This window comes from Pan paniscus, chromosome 2 (assembly GCF_029289425.2).
Source record: "Pan paniscus chromosome 2, NHGRI_mPanPan1-v2.0_pri, whole genome shotgun sequence".
Lineage (NCBI taxonomy): Eukaryota > Metazoa > Chordata > Mammalia > Primates > Hominidae > Pan > Pan paniscus.
Window position 1 is genome coordinate 20,057,234 of NC_085926.1, and position 23,740 is coordinate 20,080,973.

Genomic DNA, 23,740 nt, shown 5'->3' on the forward strand with positions numbered 1-23,740 from the left:
CTCAGAGTTATTCCATCTGAAGAGTGAGGAAATGAGTATTTATACCCTAACTTCTTTAGTCTTTGGCTAAGAGCTGCTCTTGAGGGTATATAGGTGGCAGAGTAGGTTACAGTGATAAGAAAAGCCCTTAGGCCAAATGGAGCTGCTGGTAGTTGGAAACCAGGAGTTGTGGTAAGGAGGGGGGGATATATAGGTGGATATTAGCAGCATCCTCTATCCCAGGCTTCTGACTGAGCATTGTGGTTCAATGGTGAGCGCATCATGGTCTCCAGAGTAGACTGACCTGTGTCCAGCACCTGGCAGATATTCCTCAATAGCCTTTAGTTTCATCTCCCTTTAAAAGAACGAGGAAAAATCTATCACTTTTTAAATACGTATTTTAATCTTTCTTTAAAAATCATTTCAAGCACTTTAATCTTCAAGCATTTTTAAGCCAGCACACTTAGAGCTATACCTAAGAGGATCATTCTTGAGGTGCCGCCTCCTGTTATGTGGCAAACGTAGTAATAGATGTTGGGGATAACAGAAATAAAAGACATGATTCCAGCCCAGAGAAGTTCCTGGGCTAGTGGGTGATTATTAGATGGTTTATCTAGGGATCCTTTTTCAAGTGAAAAGGGACTTGAAGTGAATCATTTAGTCAACAAAAATATGTTTGTAGGTGCTTTAGAATTTGGGTCAAACCTTTTTCAGTTTCAAACCCTAGCTCTGCCTTGTTGGCTGAGTGACATTTGATGAAACAATATTTAGTCTGTCTGAGACTGTATTAGTTCATTTTCACACAGCTATAAAGAACTACCTGAGGCTGGATAATTTATAAAGAAAGGAGGTTTAATTGACTCACAGTTCTGCATGGCTGGGGAGGCCTCAGGAATCTTACAATCATGGTGGAAGGTGAAGGGGAAGGAAGGCAAGTCTTACATGGCAGCAGGAGAGAGAGAGCGAGCGAGTGAGGAGGGACCTGCCAAACACTTTTAAACATCAGATTTCATGAGAACTCACTATCATGAGAACAGCATGGGGGAAACTGCCTCCGTGATCCAATCACTTCCCATCAGGTCCCTCCCTTGACATGTGGGGATTGCAATTTGAGATGATGTTTGGGTGGAGACACAGAGCCAAACCATATCAGAGCCTTAGTTTCCTCAATTGTAAAATGGAATTACTAATACCGACCGCATGGGATTGGGGATTAAATGCAATAACCTTAAAAGATGGACTGTATTTGAGTAGAAGAGATCACAAAGGGATGAGTGAGAAGAGGGTCAATGGACAGGTCACAAAACTATAGTAAGACAACAGAACAAAGATGCAAAAGTGGGTTTGCAGCTGGATCACGGAGGATGTTGAATGTCAAGCTAAAATAGGCCGTGGGGACTTTGCAGCAGACAGTGAGGTTTTAGTGTGTCTCAATCAGAAAGGCTGAAGATAAAGGCCTTCAGTCTTTACACTGTCATGATATTCTTTGGTGAATGAGCTCTCCACAGGACTTAGAGCTATACCTTTAGGGAGCTTGGTTTTCTGCATCTCTGAACCACCAACTTACAAGTCCTGCATTCATGACTAGGACCATAGAGAACCCTCTTGACATGGTGGAGAATTTGCTTATATGGAAACCTAAGAAGTTGACCCTATTAGGACCAGTCTTGATGCTACCAGTACTGATTCTTAAAATATACATTATTTGCATACATTAGCCACCAGCCCATTTTTAATGTTGGATGGGGAGGCTAAGGCTCAAGAACATGGTAGTCTCTTAATTACAGGTAGATTTTGTGAGAAGACTTCAGTCCTATAGGAGTTCAGAAATTTTCTCTTATTACCAATGAACTTAAAGGATTGATGGTAAGACTGATGAAAGAGGACCTTCCACTTAAAAATGGGGAATGTTTGGTTTCCAATTGAGGTCTTACATATGTTTCTTTGATCTTATCATAAGCTGCTCATGTTTCCCACCTGGAGAATGTGTCAGAGGAAGAAATGAACAGACTCCTGGGAATAGTATTGGATGTGGAGTATCTCTTTACCTGTGTCCACAAGGAAGAAGATGCAGATACCAAACAAGTTTATTTCTATCTATTTAAGGTGAGATTTTAACATTTTAAAAACATTTTCTCTCATTATTCAAATGTGCCCAGTCTCCATATGCCAGGTCGTGGCTGTGAAGGCTTTCAGCTCATGGTACATTTTGCCCTCAGAGTTTGCTGAACAATACGTTTCTTCAGACGGATTCTCTAAAATGGCCCACCATAGTTTGAACACATCATTCTCTTTGAGGCTTTTACACTTGTATGCAAAGTTGAGTATCTTGGTTTGCATATGCAAATAGATTTTTTCCATCTACCCAACAAATATTTATTGCACATCTGTTCTGCATGTGGCACTAACGTAGGCATGAGGGATAGAACAGTGGACAAAACAGAGTTCTTCCCCTCATGCAATATATATTTCAGTAGAAGAGACAGTCAACAAGTAAATAATATCTTTGCAGGTGGTGATAAGTGTTGGCCGAAGAGAAACAAAGTAGGATAAGTGGAATCAGAATGGCAGGGATGGTGGCGAGTTGGGGACATGCCAGCGAGGGAGGTCAGTTAGGATAGCCTCTCTGAGGAGATGGAAGTTGAGCAGAAACCTGAGTGGGAGATAGGAGCCATCTGTGCAAAGTGCTAGGGGAAGAGACTCCGAGGCAGAGGGAGGAACAGGTATTTTAGGCCGTGCACTAAGAGAGCTTGAAGTGATGTCTGTACAGCAAGGAGGGCAGCGTGGTGGAGCCCAGCGAGCAGAGGGTTGGGTGGGAGGAGATGTAGTTGAAGGAGTGGCTGTAAGTCCTATCTCTAATGCTTTAAGAGGAGGAATCAAGATATTCCAAATTTATTTTGGTATCTTAGCCACTGTTACCTGTTTCTCACTGACACCAGTCACCGATTACTGCTGCCATTCCCCGTAGCTGCCTCTTCACTAGTTCTACCTCAGCTCCATGTGGGTCACATCCATTCCCTACTATAGACATACATCTCCTCAAGCTTCTGATTAGAGCCAGGACTAACGATGTGGGAAGGAAACTGGTGGTGGAAATGGATAGCAAAACTTCAGGTTGCCAAAAATAGATCTATAAAGGAGGCTGCCAGAAGGAATAACCTTAAAAAAAAAAATAAACCTGCTACTGAGGGCATTGTAGATTATGTTGTATTGTGTAACCCTTACAAGGATGTTGAAAGCAAAACAAAAGCACTCAGAGCTTATGGGTAGGAAAAGTTTGCCTCTTCTAATAAGAAGCACTGTGCTTCATTTTATAATAACTCTCCTTCAACTCATTTATATTTATTTGTACTTCATTTTTATATGACAAAAATAGCTGAATTTTCCAGTGAGTTCCCTCTTTTGCTTTGGCTGCTAGGAATCTTAGTGCAAATTTTGTACCCAGTTCCTATAGCTCTTTTCTTTTCTTTGTCTGAACTTATTTGATTCATAATTTTGCCTTTCCCCCTTTTTATTAACTTTTGTCTTTTATTGTACTAATGGGTTTTTTTGGGTGGTTAGGAGATAGGAGTGGGAGGTAGAATTATATTTTTAAAATTTGGTAGATATTAAATTTGGGGATATTAACTTTAAAAAGAATAATAGGAGGGGGGGGGAGAGAGAGAATATGAACAGGGGGGAAGAGAGAGAATATGAACAGCTGGATTCCCCACAGCCATTAGCAGGCACTAGACCACTTTAGGCATCCAGGTGACAACTTGTTGACATGGCTGTGAGGTTTGAGTCATTCAGCTTGAACCCTGGCAGGTTCATAGTGTTTAGAGCTTCTTTGGAAAAAGATCTTAGTAGAAGAAAAACAAGGTCTGCCTGACTACAGCTATTATTTGTCTTGGAACTGTGCTCCCTGGCAGCTTCCCACTACCCTGTTGGAAGTGAAGGTGGTGTCAAGGTTTCCATCCTGTCAGCCTCTATTTAGTTTATAACCAACCAAACAGGCCAGAAAGCATTGCTCTGCTTTAAAGTACATCTTCTCTCTCTTTCTTCCCTCCTTCATCTTAAAATAACAGTGCAAATATATTTGCTTGTGGAAACACAATCCAAAATATTCAGCATTCTCCCCACCTCCTGCAAAAAGTATTATTCTTGGGCAAATAAGTTATAAATAATCTATTCCTTAGCTTCTGAAAGGCAATTCCTAAAAACAAAACAAAAATAATGATTAAATTTTTTTTTAATTTTAACTTTTTTGAGACAGAATCTTACTCTGTCATCCAGGCTAGAGTGAAGTGGTGTGATCTCAGCTCACTGCAACCTCCACCACCTGAGTTCAAGTGATTCTCCTGCCTCAGCCTCCTGAGTAGCTGGGATTACAGGTGTGTGCCGCCATGCCCGGCTAATATTTGTATTTTTAGTAGAGATGGGGTTTCACATTGTCGGCCACGCTGGTCTTGAACTCCTAGCCTCAAGTGATCTCCCCCCTCGGCCTTCCAAAGTGCTGGGATTACAGGCATGAGCCACTGCATCTGGCCCATGATTTTTTAAAAAGAAAAAAAGAGAAAGGCAGTTCCTGTGTCTCATGCGTCAATAATTAAAGTAAAAATGTGTTATATATTTTAGTAGAATTAAAAAATTTCAGTCTTAGTCTGGGCACGGTGGCTCACAACTGTAATCCCAGAACTTTGGGAGGCTGAGGCAGGCCCATTACCTGAGGTCAGGGGTTCAAGACCAGCCTGGCAAACATGGTGAAACTTTGTCTCTATAAAAATACAAAAATTAGCCAGGTGTGGTTGTGTGCGCCTGTAAATTCCAGCTACTTGAGAGGCTGAGGCAGGAGAATTGCTTGAGTCCGGGATGCAGAGGTTGCCATGAGCTGAGATCATGCCACTGCACTCCAACCTGGCCGACAGAGTGAGACAACGTCCCAAATTAAAAAAAAAAAAAAAAAAAAAAAAGTCAGTCTTAGATGTTGAACATAAACCCAATGGAAAGCTGCGTCCTAAAGTTGAAGTATATCTTAGTGCTTACAAATGTGGCTCTGGAGTCTAACTACCTGGGTTTAAAACTTTGCTCTATCACTTACTAAATGTGACTTTGGGCAAGTTAATCTGCCTTGTTAGTAGTAGCACCTACCTCAAAAGGTTGTAAGTATTAAATGAGATAATATATGTGAAGAACCATGAAGATTGTCTGTTGAAATTAAGGATGCAAATGCCTGCTGCTATTAAGAACTTTTTTTTATATGCACACTTATCCCAGCTTCATCATCTTATAGATAAACTGAAGTTCAACATCTCCACAATCCATCAGTTTACCTCCAAATTGAAACCCCCAATGGGCCAAGTTCCTAAATGGTCTTATTTTAACTGGGGAAAAAAAGTAAGCAACCAGAATTATTTGTATTTAATTTTTATGACCAATCTTTAGATATTCTTAGAAACATATACAATGACTTATCTTTATTGCAAATTTGCTTTTATAAAGATGGGCATAATACTTGAAAGGATGAACAGATGCCCCATACTCATAATTTGTATGGCACCCCTGGAAGGAGTTGAGGTCCTTGTAAGACACAGTTCAGTGGTGAGACATGGTCATCTTCAATCTTGGTGGTTCATCAGGTTCCATTTACCCCTGAGAGAATGGTTTCCATGTTTTGTTTCTACTGAAAAGGCAGTAAGCGAGAAAGGAGGGAAAGATGTTACTTAAATAAATGTGTGGCCATATCTAACTGACCCACATGTAAAAGTTACAGAAGATTCAAGCAAAGATCGAAGGTAAAGAATTTCAATATCAAATTTATTTTCTGCGTTGTTCTTGGTAAGTGGCTCTGTGTTCCCTTTTCTGTTTGCTCTTTGAGAGCTTTAAATTCCAGTGGCAGGAATTAAGAGCAGTGTTTTTGTTGTGTGGGCATTGAGATGCCAGAACAGTTGGCCTGCATTCTACGGATGGAAGGGAAATGAAAAAAAGACTGTAACAGTGAAAGTTGCCCATTTAGAGCTCTGCAGACTTTCTTCCTAAAGAGCCTGTGCCCTAGATGATGCGTATGCCGTGCAGCTGCTGTAGACAGCTCCTGTCCCCTGGCCTCTTTTGTGCAGAATAGATCTTGGTCTCTCATGTCTTTAAATAAGATCCTCTAGAGCTTCAGCACACCTATAGTGGCCTGGATGGGCATGTGCCAAGTGTGTAGGGTTGCATACCAGGCCTCTGGGTCAATGGAAAGCCAGAAACAGTGGGGAGAAGAGGGAAGTGAATGGGACAGTGGTGTCTGTTGGACCAGCATGGGTGGCCTAGGCTGCCCAGAACGTGAAAGGTGTCCATTTCTTCATAACTCTGGCCGTGGACATGAAGGCCAATTTGGGTTACCTGATAGTTGCCCATTTTATTGACTTAAGGATTTGTTTATATATAGTTAAGATAAATAGAATACGGTAACTTCCTTTAAAGGCTGTGTGTGTGTGTGTGTGTGTGTGTGAGAGAGAGAGAGAGACAGACAGAAACAGAAGAGAGAGGAGAGAGAGATAGACATACCAATTAAGTTTTTCTTTTTCTTTTTTTTAATGATTTCTTTGCAGCTCTTGAGAAAGTCTATTTTACAAAGAGGAAAACCTGTGGTTGAAGGCTCTTTGGAAAAGAAACCCCCATTTGAAAAACCTAGCATTGAACAGGTAAAAAGATTTTAAAAGCCCTCTTTTTATTGGCTTAAGGCTGAAGAAATCTTTTAATCCTCCTTTTATATCTCTATCTACGGCTTCCCTCCTCCATACCCAGGTTAGAGATGTTTACCAGTCTGTGGAAATTGTCCTGGAGGCTTTGGATCAGAGGTGTATACCTAATTTAATACATGATCTAGCTTTTGCCTTTTAGGGTTGTTACATACTCACAGTTTACTGTGTGTTTGGGGAAGAAAAACATTAAGTAGAACATGTAGTTTGTAAGAAGAACACATGAAATGTGCTTTTTCTTGTTGTTGGTGCTTTAAAATGAAGTCTTTGTCCATTTGCTTGGCACTGTCTGAGAAAGCCTATTGAGGTGAGGGGATTTAGTAGCAATGTGAAAAACATTGTAAGTCAAGCAAAAAAAGCAAAAAAGAAATGAGATTTTGTACCCAGAAATGGACTTCCTGCTACATTATGATTCCTGGAAAGAAGCCGTTTTACTCAGGGAATCTGTTAAAATGTAAAGAGTTTTTCTGTTAGGTGTTGTCAGTATCTCTCATTAGCATCACTTTTTTAGCCTTTGATTGTTTGGCTAAACAAAAACACTCTGGACTGAATTTTTTGATGAGAATGACTACTGAAGTCATGATACCAGAATCCTTAAAAATAAATGCATTTTTATCAGTCAGTTTTCAGTAAATTTTATTTTGCCTCCAAACTCTATTAAATAAGAATTCATTGCTCTTTTATTTGAAATTAGATGAGATGGAAATATTCTGTAGAAAGATTAAATTAACAGTTTTTTTAAAAGCCCATAATTTTGAATGATATATATATTTTGGTAAGCTTATTGACTTCAAACAAATGATAGTAAAGAGTTTAAATTGTAGTTGTTTAGTTCAGTGGTAGGCATGATAGCAGCCTTTTGATTAGCATTTTTGTAATGTAAAAACAATATTTATCTAAGAACTGCATTATATGTGGGCTACTCTGCTGATAGTAAAGCAATAATTATTCTGCACAACAGTCATATTTTCTTGTTTCAGGGGTTTTGACCTTTTCAGTCCATGGTTTTGATTTTCTCCTTAATGCTTCAGGATTTCAGCAGGCGTAGAATCACAACTCACAGCCTCTCTGTCTTGTCACTTTTCATCCACCGTGATCTGAGGCAAGATTCCCTCTGGGGATTGCTCTTTTCTTTTAGGGAAAAGGAAGAGATTTTTGTGAATAGAGAAATGTCTGTTATTTTGCTAATAACCACCAATCATGCTGGCTGTGTGGGTGTTCAGAATTAGTATGATTGCATAGCTGCATGAAGAAATTGCCTTCCCTCTTTTTAAGGGTGTGAATAACTTTGTACAGTACAAATTTAGTCACCTGCCAGCAAAAGAAAGGCAAACAATAGTTGAGTTGGCAAAAATGTTCCTAAACCGCATCAACTATTGGCATCTGGAGGCACCATCTCAACGAAGACTGCGATCTCCCAATGATGATATTTCTGGATACAAAGAGAACTACACAAGGTAATCAGATGCAAGTTCTTTTTCTTTGGCCCCATAAAGCCTGTTACAGACCTAAAATTCTACTTGACTCTATAAGTATAGGGCTGCCTAGTTATCATTATGACTCCATCAATTCAGAGATAATGTCTTTATAATTTAACTTGCAAACTCCTGCTTTTCATTGCTATCATAATATGTTGAGGTGTGAGGGATGTAAATCATCTATACCCAGTGTGATAGCCACTAGCTATATGAGCACTTGAAAATGTGGCTAGTTTGAATTGAGATTTCTGTGATTGTACCAAAAAAGAGTTTAAAATTGCTCATTAATACTTTTAAAATATTGATTACATGTAGAAATGATAGTACATTGGATACATTGGATTAAATAAAATATATTGAAGTTAATTTTACCTGTTTTTACCATTCCAGTGTGGCTACTAGAAAATGTAAAATCCATATGTGGCTTGTGTTATTTATCTATTGAATATAGTTGACTAGATAGGTACACTATAACTCTGAAATTAATTAGAGCCCTCACTCAAAAAATGCAATGACCATATAATGAAGTTAAAGAATTTTTTTTAGGCTGGGCATGGTGGCTCACACCTGTAATCCTAGCACTTTGGGAGTCTAAAGTGGGTAGATCACTTGGGTCGGGAGTTCAAGACCAGCCTGGCCAATATGGTGAAACCCCATCTCTACTAAAAATACAAAAATTAACTGGGCATGGTGTCACGTGACTGTAATCCTGGCTACTTGGGAGGCTGAGGCAGGAGAATCACTTGAACCCTGGAGGCAGAGTTTGCAGTGAACTGAGATCGTGCACTCTGGGCAACAGAGCAAGACTCTGTCTCAAAAAAAAAAATTTTTTTTTAAAGGAAAGATTAGCTTAGTTCCAGAACTGTGATGGAACTGATATCATTATACATATGATCTTCCAGGTTTTGTCCTTTTAAATAACATTTTACATTAGTTATAATGAGAGAAAATGTAGAATTTTGTAGCCTTTATGTCTCTTCACTTAATATCATATCAAACATTTCACAGGTTACATTATAGTCCATTGAGTTGATTTACCACAATTTACCTAACCATTTCTCTATTGCTGGACATTCAAACTCTGCAGATAGTCTTGGATTGAACATATATTTTCTTCTAAAGTGGAAATTTATTTTTATTGCTTATTACTTGCAGAATAACAGAATTGGTTTTACAAATCTTAAACTTGTACCATACAAAATATAAGGACCTACATTTATTTTCATCTGAAGGACTGTGACTTGGGTCATCCATTCTTTTCAACTTTTTTATAACTTTTCTATAACTTTTCTCTGTTTATATTTCAGAGGCACATCAAGCTTGCATCAGGGGATATTAGGGAGCTTTAGTGCCTACTTTTTTCCTGATTTAAAGTGGGCAGTAGTATCTTTTGATAGCCTGTCAAGACCACTTGTGCCCAGGTTATTTTCTGTAACAGCAGATAACATGGAAGAATTGTATAATTTAAAATAAGCTTTCCTCTCTGACGTTGACCTAGTTTCATGTGTAACACACCCTTTTCCTCTCTTTCTCTTCACTTTTGCAAATATATGCAATTTCAGTTATAAAGTATTTTCTCCTTAATAATTGATATTTATAGGAATTGCAGATTTCTTCAAAATAAGTTTTTAAATTATATCTTTATTTCTGTATCTTTCATTTTAGGATTTTACATTAACAATAGTTCTGTATTATTGAAACTCTGCTATATTATTGAAACTCTTGTTTATAATAAGAGTTGAGACGATAAGTCTCTCAAAAATATGTATTTTTTAATCCCGTCTGTGAACAATTGACAAAGCTGAATATTTGTCAAAGCCAGGGCCCTGAATGCATTTGCAACTTTTAACAGAGAAAATAATTGTTTCATCAAGAAAAAGGAGAATTAATTGTGAAGCAGCTTGGGAGACATTAGTATATTTTGTTTTATTTTTATTTTTATATTTTTTAGAGATGGTGTCTTATTCTGTATCCTGGGCTGGAGTGCAGTGGCATGATCATAGCTCACTGTAGCCTCAGCCTCCTAGACTCAAGCAATTCATCTATCTCAGCTTCCTTAGTAGCTGGGACTACAGGCACATGCCACCATGCCTGGCTATTTGTTTATTTTTTATAGAGATGGGGTCTCGCTGTGTTGCCCAGGCTGGTCTCAAACTCCTGACCTCAAGCAATCCTCCCACCTTGGCCTCCCAAAGTGCTGAGATTACATGTGTGAGTCACTGTGCCCAGCTATGATATTTTAGAAAACAGAAGAAAAATGCAAGGCAGCCTTTGAGAATTACTAAGAAATTGGTGGCACTTATGAATACTTAAGAAGTAGTAAAAATGGAAATTGGTTTGGATGAGTGCTGGGTTTGAATGGTGTGGGTCCATCTTTCCCTTTTTACATGAGCTTTAGACCAGTCTCTGGTCTAAAGAGACTTTTGGTTTCTTTCTCTGTCCAAGTGTCATGACTTTTGTGAGTATTCCATGGGTGGTTTGTATGTAGTTTCTGACACACAGAACAGGTGCTGGGAAGATGCTCATCATCATTTTCCTCCCATGCACATTGTTCTCTAAAACTCAGTCACTGCCAATGTGGAGCTATTAAGCTAAAGACTTAAATGTATAATTGAGTGAGTGTGTAATTATTTGAATATCGCTTTAGAAATTAAGATAGCAGGGAATAGAAAAACGGCGAAAGAGTCCTTTATAGCCCAGCCTCCTGAGCCAACAGCTGAAGGCAAGAAGTGGAGTCAGACAATGGGAAAGAGAAACTTGCTGAGAGAAACTGAAATGAATATGCCCTAATGAGTTCTGAAACGTGCTGATTTCCAGGTGAAATGTAGACCAAGAGCCCTTATTAATAATAAATAAGGAAATGAAGGTAGATGACACCAGCCTCCCCCACGTCCCCACCATCACGTCATGTTGATGAGGAAAGGGAAGTAGAGAGGAACAACCTGTGAAAATTAGGAGAATCAATATTCGGAGTAAAACCTCACTGCCATGACCACATGGGGGATTAAAAAAACCACATACCACCACAGCGTGATGTCTCACTGATACTGATCTTCTCAAAAATGGGTAATATTACTGGCTGCAGGCACCAGCAGGCTTTATCTTGATGTTGCTGTAAGAGAACCTCAGGACCTATAACGCTGGTTCAGCTTATAACTTACAGCAGTTACTGTAAATATTAGAACAAAGATGTGCCGAAAATGTTTGCAGTATATCAGTCTGAAAATGAAGTTAAACAGGATTCTTTGTGGAAAAGACTGGACTTAGAAAATGATTGTGTTCATTACAGAGCTAACTTGTAAATATTTATTCCATAAAAATTAAAAGCAGACTGAACAGTAGTACTGCTTAAATTACTTCTCTGTTCTGAAGAAAAGAAAAATATAAATATTCTTTTTTTGTTGTTTTTTTGTTTTTTTTTTTTTTGAGATGGAGTCTCACTCTGTTGTCCAGGCTGGAGTGCAGTGGCGTGACTCAGCTCACTGCAACCTCCACCTCCTGAGTTCAGGCGATTTTCCTGCCTTAGCCTCCCAAGTAGCTAGGATTACAAGTGCGTGCCACCATGCCTGGCTAATTTTTGTATTTTTAGTAAAGATGGGGTTTCACCATGTTGGCCAGGCTGGTCTCGAACTCCTGACCTCAGGTGATCTGCCTACCTCGTCCTCCTAAAGTGCTGGGATTAAAGGCGTGAGCCACCTTGCTCAACCTAAATATTGTTACATAAGTGTATGTTAACTGTACCTTATATATACTCCCAGGAGCATTGTGGTTATAGAAAAAAATGTGGGCAAATATTTTGAAGTTCCTGAATTTCATGATAGTACACTATTTAATGCCATGAAGAAATAACCTAAAAAGAAAGTGTCAGAGGATTATGACTTCTTAAAATACAACTGTCCAACAGGCTGCTGAAGGAAAGTGCAAGTAATTAGTCTTAGATTTTGAACTGTGTAGAACTTTTGAAAGTTGAAGCTTACCCCCACACTGGGGAGATGTTTCATAAGAATACAGAGCGGCTGTGTGCAGTAGCTGATGCCTGTAATCCCAGCAACTTTGGGAGGCTGAGGCAAGAGGATCGCTTGAGCCCAGGAGTTTGAGCCCAGCCTGGGCAACAGAATGAGACTTCATCTCTACAAAAATAAAAATAAAAAACTAGCTGGGTGTGGTGGCATGTGCCTGTGGTGGCATGAGCCTGTGGTCCCAGCGACTCTGGAGGTTGAGGTGGGAGGATTGCTTGAGCCCGGGAGGTCAAGGCTGCATGGAGCCGTCCATGATCCTACCACTGCACTCCGGCCTGGGCGACAGAGCACGACCCTGTCTGAAAAGAAAAAAAAGAAGAAGAAAAAGAATACATAGCAAGTTAGCTAGAACTAACTTGTTTTTGGGAAACAGTTTTATTTAGCCATTCTTCTATGATGTACAGCCTATTGCCATGTATACTGAGCATTCATTATTAGACGTGTAAGTCTAGAACAGATTTATCAGGAAGCATGGAAAGAACACTAGGAAACAGGAGATCTGACTTCTAGTCTGGACTTTAATTAAGTAACTGGGCCTCAGTCCCTGTGAACTAGGGCAGGTCAGTTTATTCCTGAAAACCACAGGATTTTCAGTTCAGCAAGTCAGTAGAATGACATGGTCTTCTGTGTTCACATTTTTAAATTCTGTTCACAGAAGTTACAAATCATCATCATGATGTGAAAAATCTGGGAGTTATTTGAACAGTAAGAAAATAGCATGGAAATACCAGCTTTATTAGACATACAAAAATGAACGAACTATCATTTTGCTTCTTTTTAGTAGACCTGAAATCAGTCATGTAGGTAAAATCTTTTCCACAGTTACTTCTTTGGAGGAATACATGTGCTCATGCATGTCCGTTTCCTTCTTTCTGTCTCACTATGTGCAATAATAATATCAATCAATTTATTAAAACAACACCAGAAGTACACACACACACACACACACTCTCTCTCTCTCACACACACACACACACACACACATTGACTCAGCCTCATTGTCTTAATCTACAGTGAATTTAACAGATTACAAAATAAGATTAATCTTGGAAGTTAAGAAAAAGCTGAAAAGTATAAATTGAGGTCTATAAAATGACTTTGAGGAAATGAATGAAAGCCCATTATTTGAACATTTTTACTAGCTAATAACAATCTATGCTGTCTTCTACCCTGGGAAGATTGAATAACCTGTTAAAGCACTTTTGGATAACTTTTTAGGATTTTATGATAATATTTATAACCTATCATCTTTGTATCAGAAATAATGTCAGTCTTAGAGCCTTAGACATCTGCAGATCTCTCCTCAGATGGAAATGCTGTTTAGACTCTAAATCAGCACTGTCCAGTAGATATATAATATGAGCCAAAAATGCAAGCCAGATATATAATTAAAAATTTTCTGGTAGCTACGTATAAAATGAATAGATATAAGAAATTATTTTGAATTTTATGTGTGTATATATAGATACATATATATATATATTTTTTGAGACGGAGTCTTGCTGTGTCGCCCAGGCTGGGGTGCAGTGGTGCAATCTTGGCTCACTGCAACCTCCACCTCCTGGGTTCAAGCCATTCCCCTGCCTCTGCCTCCCGAGTAGCTGGGATTACAGGCATGCGCCACCACAGCTGGCTCATTTTTGTATTTTTAGTAGAGATGGCGTTTCACCATGTTGGCCAGGCTGATCTCGAACTCCTGACCTTAAGTAATCTGCCCTCCTCGGCCTCCCAAAGTGCTGGGATTATAGGCATGAGCCACCAGACCTGGCCAATAATATATATATTTTTTACCCAGTATATCAAAAATACCATTTCAGCTGGGAGCGGTGGCTCACGCCAGTAATCCTAGCACTTTGGGAGGCCAAGGCGGGTGGATCACTTGACGTCAGGAGTTCAAGACCAGCCTGGCCAACATGGTGAAACCCTGTCTCTATTAAAAATACAAAAATTAGCCAGGCATGGTGGCGGGCACCTGTAATCCCAGCTACTTGGGAGGCTGGGGCAGGAGAGTTGCTTGAATGGGGAGGTGGAAGTTGCAGTGAGTCGAGATCATGCCATTGCACTCCAGCCTGGGGCACAGAGCAATACTATGTCTCAAAAAAAAAAAAAAAAAAAAAAACCACAAAAACAAAAAACCCACAAAAATATAATTTCACCATGTAACCGTTGTGAAAAATTATTAAGGATGTATGCTTACTTTCTTAGTACTGAGTCCTTCAAACCTCCAAATCCAGTGTTTATTTTGCTTTTTCCTTTTTTTTTTTTTTTTTTGAGTTGGAGTCTTGCTGTGTTTCCCAGGCTGGAGTACAGTGGTATGATCTCAGCTCACTGCAACCTTTGCCTCCCAGGTTCAAACGATTCTCCTGCCTCAGGCTGCCAAGTAGCTGGGACTACAGGCGCCTGCCACCATGCCTGGCTAATGTTTATATTTTTTAGTAGAGATGGGGTTTCATCGTGTTCGCCAGGCTGGTCTTGAATTATTGACCTCTGGTAATCCACCTGCCTCAACTTCCCAAAGTCCTGGGATTACAGGTGTGAGCCACTGCACCTGGCCAAATCCAGTGTGTATTTTTCACACATCTTAATTCAGTAGCTAAATTTTAAACAGTTAAAACTAAATGGAGTCCTACTAGAACAATCAAGTTGTGTTTAATGGGAAAACATTTTACACTGTTTCCATTTAAAAGTAAAATTGAAATTGATTAAATAAAATTAAAAGTTAAACTTCTCAGTCATACTAGCCACATTTCAAGTGATCAATAGTTACCAATGGCTGGTGGCTACTGTATTGGATAGCAGAGACATAGAATCATCCCCATCATCAGTGAAAGCTTTATTGGACAATAAATCTTTAAACCTTTCATTGCAGAAGATTGGACATATTTTGTTATTTTTAAAATTTAGGATCTGCATAACAACGTTTTAGTCAGCAATGGACCACATATAATGACAGTAGTCCTTTAAGATTATACCAAAATTTTGCTGTACCTTTCTATGTTTAGGTATATTTAGATATACAAATACTTACCATTATGTTACAGTTGTTTGTAGTATTCAGTACAGTAATATGCTGTACAGGTTTGCAGCCTAAGAGCAATAGACTAGACCATAGAGCAGGGGTCCCCCACCCCTGGGCCATGGTCCACCATAGGTCCTTGGCTCATTAGGAACCGGGCTGCACAGCAGGAAGTGAGTGGTGGGCGAGTGAGCATTACAGCCTGAGCTCCACCTCCTGTCAGATCAGTGGTGGCATTAGATTCTCATAGGAGCCTGAACTCTATTGTGAACTGTGCATGTGAGGGATCTAAGCTGTACATTCTTTCTGAGAGTCTAATGCTTGATGATCTGAGGTGGAACAGTTTCATCTGGAAACCATCCCTTCTACCCCCCAGCCATGGAAAAATTGTCTCTCATGAAAGCAATCCCTGGTGCCAAAAAAGTTGGGGACCTCTGCCATAGAGCCTAGGTGCCAAGTGTGTAGTAGGTTCTACCATCTAGGTTTGTGTAGGTACACTCTCCAGTGTTTGCACAATGATAAAATCACCTGACTCATTTCTCAGAATGTATTCCCATTGTTAAGCAAGACATGAAAGACACGACCATATTAATTCTTACAGATAGTCTTGTGATTGCCTAAGTCTCACGAAATTGAACTTCTGATTATGAAGATCTGTGACTGTTTAACTCTATAGTTTCATTACTAGTTATTTGATCTGACTTCCCCTCAGCCCCAGATAGATAGATAGATAGATAGATAGATAGATAAATAGATAGCATGTCAGTGTCTCATTCTGTCACTCTGTCACCCAGGCTGCATTGCAGTGGCACAATCATAGCTCACAGCAGCCTAGAACTCCTAGGTTCAAGTGATCCTACCTCCTCAGCCTCCCAGGTAGCTAGGACTATAGGTATGTGCCAATACATCTGGCTGATTTTTAAACTTTTTGTAGAGATGGGCATCTTACTATGTTGCCCAGGCTGGTCTTGAACTCCTGGGCTCAAGCGATCTTCCTGCTTGGGCCTTCCAAAGCACTGGGATGACTGGTGTAAGCCACCATGCCATGCCTAGCCAGCCCATTCTTTTAACTTAATTAAGTGGCCACAGACTAACATCTAGCAAACAATTGGCTTTGAAAGCAATGAATTTCTATATGAAGCACCTTATGAATTACAAAATAAATGCACTTTATAATTTTTTTCTGCTACCAAGATCACTGTTTCAGACAAAAGACAACAACATTAACACTTAAGATACCCATTTCAGTATTGTAAACATAAACAACATTTGGGTGTAAATTATTAAAGGAAAAAAGTTGAGAGAAGACATAGAAATAGTAGCAGAAATTTTAGGTTAATTTTTAATGTAGGCAGATGAACTAACACTAATGAAAGCTTTTTCTCCAAAGGTGAACCACTGCCACAGCCACCACCATTTCCACCACTAGCACACATACAGGCAAAATATTTTATAATGCAGAATAAGATTTAAAAAAAAAAGTCAGGAGCATGAATAAATTAATATTATTCCTCTCTTCATTAAAGGGCTCAAAGTTCATTGGGAGCTTTTTGTAGCAGCTTGGGCGCATTAGAAAGCTGTCTCCCATTTGAAAGGAGAACAGGAAAGCACATAGGGAGGAGAGGTTTGATCTTTGGAAGGCAGTCCTTTCCTAGGAGAGGATGATTTGGGTCTGCTCTGAAGGAATAAGAATCTGTGGAATAATGCTTTTTGACCTTTTCCTCGTTTGGTGCCACCCTCCATGGCTACCACTGTTATATTTATGTTTTTGGGTCCTGGGAAATTCACATCTTCACTTCTGGGAGATAAAAAAAAAATAGGGTTGTCTCAGTTTGGTAGCTCATGCCTGTAATCACAGCACTTTGGGAAGCCGAGGTGGGTGGATCTCTTTAGTCCAGGAGTTCGAGACAATCCTGGGCAACATAGTGAAACCCCGTCTTTACAAAAAATAAGAAAAAATTAGCCACATGTGGTGGTGCATGCCTGTGGTCCCAGCTGTTTGGCAGGCTGAGGTAGGAGGGTCACTTGAGCCCAGGAGGTAGAGGTTGCAGTGAGCCGAGATTGTACCGCTGCACTCCAGCCTTGGTGACACAGTGAGACCCTGTCTCAAAAAAAAAAAAAAAAAAAGAAAAAGAAAGAAAAAGAGGTTTATTTTTGAATAGACTTTTACTCTCCACTGTATGTTGGCCGAATGCACTTTCTAAATTAGATGACCTGTATTGTCAGTGTACCCTAGAACTGTGGTCACATCTCAAGAAAAGTCCTGGCTTCCCTCTGGTCTGGGTCCTCTCCAGCGTCGTGCAGTGATGCTGAGGTGCATTTTTGACTTTGAGTCTGAGTCATTGAAAAATGTACCTAGGCGACAAATGGTAGAAGCTTAATACTTCCTACATTTTTGACTGAGTTTTAAACAGTCCTGAAGATCATTATCTTCCCACCAAACCTCCGATAAGTGCTGTGTAGGCATTTTAAATAAATCTTACATTTTACTCAAAGGACTAGGTGGTTAATTCTGATTCTTTCACAAAAGGGTCTTCCTCAGCTTCTCCTTTAATTTTTTCTTTTATCTAAACTACCATTAATGTGCCAGTAACTCCAGTTATACTATACACTTTATATACAGTATTTCATTTAATGCTCACAAGAACCCAATGAAGTAGGTATTATTGTTGTCCCCATTTTACAGGTAAGGAAAGAAAGGCTAAATAGCGTAATCAAATTTTCAAAGTTATGCAGCTAGTTAAGTGGCACAGCTGGAATTTGATCCCAGGGGCTGTTTCATTCCAGGACTCACTGTATGATGCTGCAGAATAAGGTGATTTTTAACAGAATTAGACACAAGTGGTGATGTAAGGGTAATCTAATTGCATTCCCAAGTTTCACTAGCTGGCAGGGATATTGTTGCTTGTTATTGCAGGCCTAGTTTTTTTCTGCTATAGTTAATAGTACGAGATAAACATAATTGAATATTTCCGATGACCTGGGGGTTTACGAGATATTTATGGTGCTTGACTTCTCTTGTCACAGGTGGCTGTGTTACTGCAACGTGCCACAGTTCTGTGACAGTCTACCTCGGTACGAAACCACACAGGTGTTTGGGAGAACATTGCTTCGCTCGGTCTTCACTGTTATGAGGCGACAACTCCTGGAACAAGCAAGACAGGAAAAAGATAAACTGCCTCTTGAAAAACGAACTCTAATCCTCACTCATTTCCCAAAGTAAGGGAGAGTTTTTGCTGGTCTTTGTTTGATCCCAGAGCTTGAGGTTGCTAAATACAATGCCAAAGCCTGCATAAATAACAAGATCGGAAATGATAGAAGAAACATTCCAAGGGGGTGGGAGAAAAGACCCTCAGTTCCCTTTGTGAATCTTCTTGGGTATTTTCCAGTCCATTTATTAGCCTGACTTTGGGTTGACTGCCGTCATTGCTCCCTTATCCCCTCCTCGTCCTACCTGAGTCATTGTCTCTGACTCACATAGAATGGGGCAGTGCTTTCTTTTGTATATTCAGCGGCCAGGAAGCTCTAGGACGATGAGGGAGAATGTTTAGGTACATTTTCCAGCCACTCAGAAATGGTGCAAAAGAGCTCAAGTGGCTTTTTTTTTTTTTTTTCCATTCAATTTCTCCAACTTTTTCCAAGCACTGGTGAACCATCCCTGCCTCAGCTATAGTAGACTTGCCCCCACTCTTTGGAAACTAGACTGCAAAAGCAGGGATGAAGAGGAATAGAGAGCTCCTTCAGCGTGATGAACCTCTATACTAAATTTCTTGTAGAATAGGCATACTTTGGTGCTCCTTGCTTCTTGCACCTGTCAGAGCTCCAAGGCATAAATGATCATTTAAATATTTTAAATGGAAGGAAATGCTGCAAAGCAATAGAAAGTTGCAGTGCTGCACCATTGGCCTTGGAAATGCATTTTTAATGCTAAAAACCAAAAATTTAAGCTAAGCAGTTGGATGCTGGTGAGATAGGCCAAGGGTGCAGTCGATGACTTCTCATGGAGCAGTAACAGTGAGAAATGAATGAGACAATTCATTCTGTGATTATCATTCCGCCTAGATCAGCGCTTGGTCAGGAAGGTAAAAGGCGTAATTTGAAAAGGCTGGCTAGGTATGATATAGCCTTCCTTCCCCATGCCATTCTGAACTGCTGATGTAGAGAATAGAATTTGAGAGGAAATATTCTTTGATCAAAGATTGATGAAACACTGTTTTGTTTGAGAAACTAGATTTTTATTATTCAGATAGTGTTATTAGATTATGGAATTTTTGTCTCAGTGAAGATAGAGTTTTAATTCATAACAATAAGTTAGGTTCAAAACAACAAAAATAAAATGGTTTTCTGACAGAATTTGACTGAAGATTCCTTGGCAGTTTAACCCAAGTCCTAAACCTTAGATAGATGTCATGGGTAATTCTGATGGGCTTTGGCCAAACACCCAATATTTGCACAAATATTTCAACAACCTGATTGTCAAATTTTTCTTTAGAGAACCAGTACATGAGACTAAGTCATGACATGAACATTTTGTTGTCCTCTGTGGAGGGAGATTCTGAAGCACTTAAACTGCAGTTTGGATGTTGCTCCCAAAATGGGTTATGAAATTAGGGCACACTCATGTATTTCAGTGTCTTTTAACTGATGTAAGCTCCTTTCCTTAGAGATTGAAGCAGTTTTCTTACTTATGTATCTATTACATTTGCCATATAAGCAGCATTTTATGTTTTCAGGTGATAGTTGTCATTCTGTGTCTGAGTCAAGGTACAAAGAAGACTCCTCCCTTCCCAACACCTGTTATGGTATTTAAAGAGAAATTTTAGTTACTTTGCATAATAAATTTTTTTCCCATAACAAATTCATTTTGCTTCTTGCAGATATTTGCTAATTATAGTGTGTTTTGTTCCCTCAGCCCATAGTTCTGTCATGCTTATGCTAGGAGCTAAAACATCAATGCTGCCTTCTTTTCTTCTCTATTACTAATGGTGGGGTAAAACTACCACCCACTTCTCCTTTTAAATCCTTTTCACCGAATATGACAACATTTAAGGCTATTGGGGATTTATACCTACAGTTTTGGCAGCAGAACCACACATGTTGAAGCCTGAGGTATTATTTGAGTCTTGGGCACTGTTTCAGAGTGAGAGCTGGGACCGGCTTCCCAGCACCCAGGGAGGTCTCTGCAATTCTCAGATGTGTTTTCAGGGCTTACATTCTTATCTTCCTATTCTTCATATGTGCTGCCTTTTTTTCCACTTGGCTTTAATGTGTGCCTCTTTCCCCATTCACCTATTTACAAAGTGTTTTTGTTTTTTTTTTTTTTAAGTTGTGTATCTATATTTCATTCTAAAAGTGAAGAAAATTTGGTTCAGGGAAAAAATGAAGAAGAAGACCACTGATAGCTTCACCACTCTGAACTATTTTTAGTGCTTTTAGATATTTCTGTTTTTCCCCCATTTATTGGTGAAAAAAATTCAGTAAGCCTCAGAGGGACTTAGGTATCTGTATTTCTTTTCTCTTTTTTTCTCTTTTAATTTTTTATTCTTTTTAAATCACCTGCCCTATTCTGATAAGCATCTGTATTTCTAATAAGGTTTCCAGATGATTCTATGGGTTGCCAAAACTTGAGATCCATTTAGTTTAAAGTTAGCATAGTAATTAATCACTGGTTCCAATCCTGATCCTGCCATTTACTAGTTGTGGGAATTTGATCTAAATATTTAACTTCTCTGTGCCCTAGTTTCTTCATCTGTGAAATGGGTATGAATTTTATTTCATAGGGTCGTTATAAAGATCAAGTGAGTTAATATACATCAACCACTTACAACACTGCCTATCATGTAGTAAGAGCTATATATGTGCGTGACAAATAAAAATAGAATATATAACTCATAGGGTTGATGTGAGGATTCAGTAAGAAGTTCTTAGAGCAGTGCAGGCACAAAGCAAGCACTCGATAAATATTAGTAACTTTTATGATGGTAATGACAGTGACAGTGCAGCTATATGGAGGGCTGAAATCGTGCTCTGAGATTCACTGAGGAAGATTAATGCATTTCTACTGATGTAATTCATATGTCTGTATCCTGTGCTGTGTTAAGCTATGCAGGGTCAAAAGAGTAAACATTTGTATAAATGCATTTCTGTATTTGAATATACCAGGGCTGCCCAACTAAATCATAATTTGAGTTGTAATTCTCCATTATATTTCTGATTGAAGGTTTGAGACGCTGATGTTAAGGTGATTGCCACAGATAATTAGGGCTGTTATCCTTACGGCAGTTTTTTTTTTAAATCTTATTGCTATTACTCTTGTGTCTAGATTTCTGTCCATGCTAGAAGAAGAAGTATATAGTCAAAACTCTCCCATCTGGGATCAGGATTTTCTCTCAGCCTCTTCCAGAACCAGCCAGCTAGGCATCCAAACAGGTAAGTTTCCTTTTACATGAATCAGAGAACAACCAGGAAGGCCAACCTGAAGTGTAAGTTGCAGTTCACTGCAACTTATACTTAGCTCTATAGTCAAATGAGCTTAGCTCTATAGTCAAATGCTGGCTATTTTCAAACCCAATTATAGTCTCAGTCGATGGCTAGATACACCTAGGAATCAAGTCTCAGTCTGACCTCTTAATCTATGATGTCTGTTTTATACATCAAGTTACCACCAGGTATAATGGTGGATAGTGAGTGAAAGCGGCAGTCTTGAGTCTCAGGATGTGAACTACTTCCCTGTGGGGCAGGGCATCCTTGCTATTGCTTAAATCAGCCAGTGGCATCAGTTGGCATTTTGTGAGGAAGGAAGACAGATGCCTTCTGGAGTCATAGTGATCCCAGAAAGAGGATCTGAATTCCTGCCTTTGACACTAGGAAGACTCCATGGAGAGGTTTGGCAAGAAATGCCAAAGCAGTTTATATCTGGCCATGGGGAAAGACAGGATGCAAAATTTTGATGTCAAGAGTTTTTTGTAGTGCTCTAGGTCAATGTGTAATATGGGGGCTTGTGAGTATTGCCTCTAATGCCTCCAGCAAAGAAAAAATGATTTATTCTTGCCTTAAAAACAAAATTGAAGTATAATTTATATATAGTAAAATGTACTCTTTTTACTGTACTGTGTTTTGACAAACACATATACTTGAGTAATGACCACTGCCATCAAAATATAGAACAGTGGCCTCCTTCCAGACAGATTCCCTTGTACTTCTCTATAGTGCATTCATAGTCCTACCTCCAGCTCTGGGAACCAGTGATCTGTGTTTTTGTTCTTACAGTTTTGCCTTTTCCAGAATGTCATAGGAGTGGAATCATATAGTAGATAGCTTTTTGAGACTGATAACTTTAATTCAGCATAATGCATTTGAGAGGTGATTTTTGAAAAAGGTTTTCATCTGAACCTCAAGTTTAGGTGTAAATATAACTAAATCCCTACAAACCAAAGTACTAGTGAATGAGGAATTTTATTTGAATCATACTCTTTTTGTTTGAGCTCATTACCAAAAACATGTCAAAAACATCTTTGTGTCCTTTTTTTTTTTCCTAACCTGAGATCGTAATTTCATGTATCTCTGGTCCAAAACCTGTAGTGCTTTGGGGCCTGTCTGTGCCTATTACATGTTTCTTCTACAGTTGAGCAGTCAGCATTTAGTGGACATGTTTTCTGTGGTTACTGGACATATCCTTTGCATTGCTCCCTCTGTACCTGTGCTATTCACTTTACCTTGGATTTGATCTCACCTAACTTTCAAATGGTATTTCTTCTGCAAACTCTTCCCTAAGTTCTCCCATCCCCTCTAGCAAGGACTGGATCTCTTTTCTTCCAGACTTTCATAGAGCCTTGAATATATCCTATCCATGGTTCTCAAACATGGCAGCACAATGGAATCACCCATGGAATTTGAAATGCACTGTATACTGTTTTCTGAGTGCCGTTCCAAGAGAGTGTGAGATTATTGTCCTGGGGTGTGGCCTGGACATTGGGACTTTTAAAAAGCTCCCCAGGTAATTTTAATATGCAGCAACATTTGAGAATGACTGTGTTAGACAATTCTCACCTCATATTATCCTAGCCCCTTTTTTTCTGTATGTCTTTTCATCTCCTGTGAATGCAGCTTTTTGATGGTCAGAGACCCAGTTTTGTCACAATAATTGATACATTTATTAAGTGCTCAGCTAAGATGCTTCCTTGGTATCTAAGCCTTTTCACAAACCCTGGGAAGTTGGAATTATGATCTCCTTTACATAGTTGAGGAAATAGAAGCTCAGGGAGGAGCAACAAATTGCCCAAGATAGACCTTGTAAGTGATGGAATTGGGTTTCACATCCGTATCTAATTCCTAAATATTACACTGTATTAAGAGAGCCAGAACTCTAACCACTACATCACACCATCTTGGTGTGTGCTGCCAATATACAGCATACACTTGTGGAAGGAATGAGTGAAGAACAGTTTCCTCCCTCAGGCAGTGGGGGACCAAAGTTATTCAGCAGGATCAACATAGTTCTCCTTTGGTGGGTCTGTGGAGAGGATT

General features: G+C 39.3%; 1 protein-coding gene across 3 annotated transcripts in view; it reads left to right on the forward strand.

Moving 5' to 3' along the window:
- Positions 1 to 23,740, forward strand: part of KAT2B (lysine acetyltransferase 2B) — a 114,116-nt gene that overhangs the window by 53,144 nt on the left and 37,232 nt on the right. For all 3 annotated transcript variants that reach the window (XM_034955955.3, XM_034955954.3, XM_034955956.3), the window contains 5 exons: positions 1,940 to 2,085; positions 6,552 to 6,644; positions 7,977 to 8,158; positions 18,242 to 18,433; positions 21,537 to 21,643. In XM_034955955.3, coding sequence (XP_034811846.1) covers positions 1,940 to 2,085; positions 6,552 to 6,644; positions 7,977 to 8,158; positions 18,242 to 18,433; positions 21,537 to 21,643 — 720 coding nt within the window. The remainder of the gene's footprint in view (positions 1 to 1,939; positions 2,086 to 6,551; positions 6,645 to 7,976; positions 8,159 to 18,241; positions 18,434 to 21,536; positions 21,644 to 23,740) is intronic.